Consider the following 3,523-nt stretch of genomic DNA (forward strand, 5'->3'; position numbering starts at 1 on the left):
GATTATATTATGTGAACCAATCCGATTTCAGGATCCTTGTTTGCCTTTGAACAACCCATTTTCAAGATTTGATCCAATTCGATAGCCGAAATCAGAATCTGATCAGAATTCTTCTGCTGATGCTTGTGGATTTTGGATCCGTTTAAAGTGTAGTCCTAATACTGAGTCCGCTTGCTTTGCAATTAAACTCTACCTTGCAGTGTTTCTGAACTGAATCATATTAAGATTCTCACAGCTGCTTTGTTTTCTCATCCAGATGTATTATAAAGAGGTTATTATTGAGGTATTATATTAGCTAACATTACATAATTTCTGCAGTGTTTAGTCTTACCCCAAGAACAAAACAAATTAAGTGTAAATTGATCTGTAAATTGGTCAGATTCCCACATGATTAAAAAAACAAATCAAACAAACAAAAAAACAGCTCTACTATGGGTAGCCAATTAGCCTGGGTGAACCCAGACAAACCTGAAGCAAAGCAAATTTTAATTTTCTCTGCATTTACAAACAGCTTCATCTGGGTTCACCCAGACTAGTAGCCAATGCCACTGGTTGCTTTACCATCGTTTATAATATAGTCTTTCTGCTTGGTAGAAAACACTTTGTTGCATGTTCCACTGGCGAAACAGATATGTGTGGTTAAGAGTGGCCTCCTGTAGATAGTCACTCAGGCAGCAGGGGGCATCTCTGAAAGCCATCAGGACAGGAAGGAACTAGAAAGGACGGAATGCCTACAACCGACAACCTGGAAAGGGCTACTGCTGCATGCAAAAGATAGTGGTGGTGTTGAATATTGCATGAAGTCTAGAAGAGCTGGCAGAGAATATTAGGCCAAAACAGAGTGTACTTCGCATCACAATGTCTCCAAAATAAAGTGATTTCTTGCATCTTTTGCCCTCTTTTGATGGAGTGGGGCTGGATGTGCTTTAATGAAGTGGGTGATTCACCAGATTACGTGAAATGACTGGAGACTGTACAACAGAAGTGTTCATTTCAGATGGTTCTGTGGAGTGTTTATTGAGAACCTAATTTTATAGCCATTTAGTTCTCCAAGACCGGACATGCAGGAACACTCTGTATCCCTTCTTACTGATGTTAGGAGACGCCACTGTAATAATGTAACAGTACATGTAAAGATCGTTTTTTTTACATATGAGGTGAGACAGTCGGGTAGCAAAAGATACAAATACACAACTGGACAGAAGAGTCCCTGAAGAAATAATACACACTGCAAGTTCACATTTCCGTGTCAAACTCGACATATTGAGGTCAGTTTTCTGTCTCAGTAGAGCAGGCTCGACGTCCCCGTCCTGTCAGTGAACATTTCCACCACAGAGGCAACAGCGCTCTACAGTAATTATTAAGAGTTCCATTACTGTACTCTCGCACTGACGCTGACGTCAACGTCCATCCACCCCAGCAGAGCAGAGCGGAGTGGGGCTATCCTACCTCAGAAACCCAGACAGACACGTTAACTAACGTATGTAAGGCTTAGCAGTGCTTCAGTCACTGTTGATTATCCTCCGGTGTTGATTCTCTGTGTGCAGGGGACAGCCCGGGGAGTGCGGCTGTTCAAGTATCGGTTTGTCGGCACTGAGACCCTCAGGGGACCCACCCCCCACGGTGACGACCCTCCCCCCCCCTCCTCCCCCTGCAGGGATGTCAGTCGGCGGGCACTCTCTGGCGATTAGTCATGGCACAGAATGGTCATTAGAAAAAGAAAAAAGAAATAGGAAGAAAAAAAAAAGAGAAAGCAGGAGAAAACACTCCTAAATTTGAGAAACCTTCTGAACAGCTCTTACAAAATGGAAGGGAAGTTTAAGTACAGTTTGGTGCCAATTCTATACTCAGACACTCTGCACTCTTATGAAAAATATCCTTTACTTAACTTTTCTGCCAAAACAGCAGGGCACTATCCCCCAACAAAACAGCATGATATCTGCCAATACTGAAAAGGGAGATTTTCTGTAAGGACCTTAACTGCTTTACAGGAACTCCTTTGCTGATGATCAATTGATGTAATAGACATTCCTACTTCTGTTCTTGTGGCAACATAACAGTGGTGTGAACAAAGTGTAGCATTTAACAGTAAGTCGATGTACACAGACAACTTTTGTGTGAATATATAAAGCACTAAACAACTGCAGGGAGGACATATCTACTATGCCACTGAAAATTGTGTTCCTACGTTCACTGACCTCAAACAAAGAAGTTACAGTAAAGCTTGATTAGTACACGTCTGCAACGTCACAGGTCCATTACAGTCAGAGCTGAGTCTTGTTGCTGCTGTTGCTGATCAACCATCAACCAAGAGTACATGTCTGTGATGTTGCAGGTCAGTAGCCCATTGCAGTCAGTACTGCGTCTTGCTGCTACTGCTGCTGCCGCCGTTGCTATTGTTGTTGCTGTTGCTGCTGCTACTGCACGAGGGTTCGGGCTCCTTGTAAAGGCGACTGAGGTGCACCACCAGGGCCTCCAGCTCGGGGTTGCCCCCCAGGTCGCGTATGAGGCGGTAGGCCTCAGCCTCTAGGTCGCGCAGGGTCTGCCGGGTGTAGGCGAAGGAGCCCACCTTCTCCAGGTGGTCGACGCAGTAGCGCTTGATGTCCACGTTCTCCGTGCGCTGGCGCAGGATGTTCTGCACCTGCCGGCTCTCGGGGCACGTCCAGATGGCGTGGATGGTGGGGAAGGAGAACTTGCCCTCCGTCAGGTCCTCGCAGAAGCTCTTATTCTCGCTGTACTCGGCCGACGCCAGGTTGGCGTAGTCGTCGCGGATCTGGAAGTAGAGCCCCAGCGTGTCCAGCAGGGGCTTGAGATCGTGCCGCCACTCTGAGAAGAGCTGCATGAGGCCCACGGCCAGACCGAAGAGGCCGCCCGTCTTTTGGAGGACCATGCCACGGTACTCGGCCTCTGTCGGGCAGGTGTAGGTGTCGCGCCAGTGGATGTCCAGTCCCTGGCCGCGGTGGAGCTCAAGCAGCTGGCGGGTGAAGACGCGCACGGCCTCCGGGTGCTCCAGCGTCAGGACCTTCTCCAGGCCCAGGAAGTAGACGTAGTTGGCCGAGTTGATGACCGACGGGATGCCGTAGATGCTGTGGGCCACGGGGAAACCGCGCCGCAGTTTGGAGCTGTCCTCGATGTCATCGATCAGCAGGCTGGCGTTGTGCAGCATCTCAGTCACCTCAATAATCACCTGAGAGGAATAACGCATTTATTAGAAACTAAGAAAATGAAACATACACAAACAAACGTATGGTATGGTCCAAAGCGATTTATAACAATAACAAAAACGCATTACATTATCATTAAAATTCTTACTTTAAAAATTAAAGTAAAAACAAATGGCTTACATTCTATACAATACTACTAATCTACTGAATAAAGGTAACAGAATAATAACAAATTCATATAATTGTAATGACTGTAGGGCGAATTTATTAATTAGATACAAAGTAAACACAGGAGTCTTAAAACGCTTTCTGAAATACCCAAAACTAGAACACTAGCTTAATCATTCCAACGAGGAATC

The 3,523-nt window shown here is 46.0% G+C and overlaps 1 protein-coding gene across 2 annotated transcripts in view; it reads right to left on the reverse strand.

Annotated features, from left to right (window-relative positions):
- Positions 1 to 1,647: 1,647 nt before the first annotated feature.
- Positions 1,648 to 3,523, reverse strand: part of ggps1 (geranylgeranyl diphosphate synthase 1) — a 39,649-nt gene continuing 37,773 nt past the window's right edge. For both annotated transcript variants that reach the window (XM_048270603.1, XM_048270602.1), the window contains exon 4: positions 1,648 to 3,187. In XM_048270603.1, coding sequence (XP_048126560.1) covers positions 2,354 to 3,187 — 834 coding nt within the window. In that variant the 3' untranslated portion in view covers positions 1,648 to 2,353. The remainder of the gene's footprint in view (positions 3,188 to 3,523) is intronic.

Source organism: Alosa alosa, chromosome 18 (genome assembly GCF_017589495.1).
Source record: "Alosa alosa isolate M-15738 ecotype Scorff River chromosome 18, AALO_Geno_1.1, whole genome shotgun sequence".
NCBI lineage: Eukaryota > Metazoa > Chordata > Actinopteri > Clupeiformes > Clupeidae > Alosa > Alosa alosa.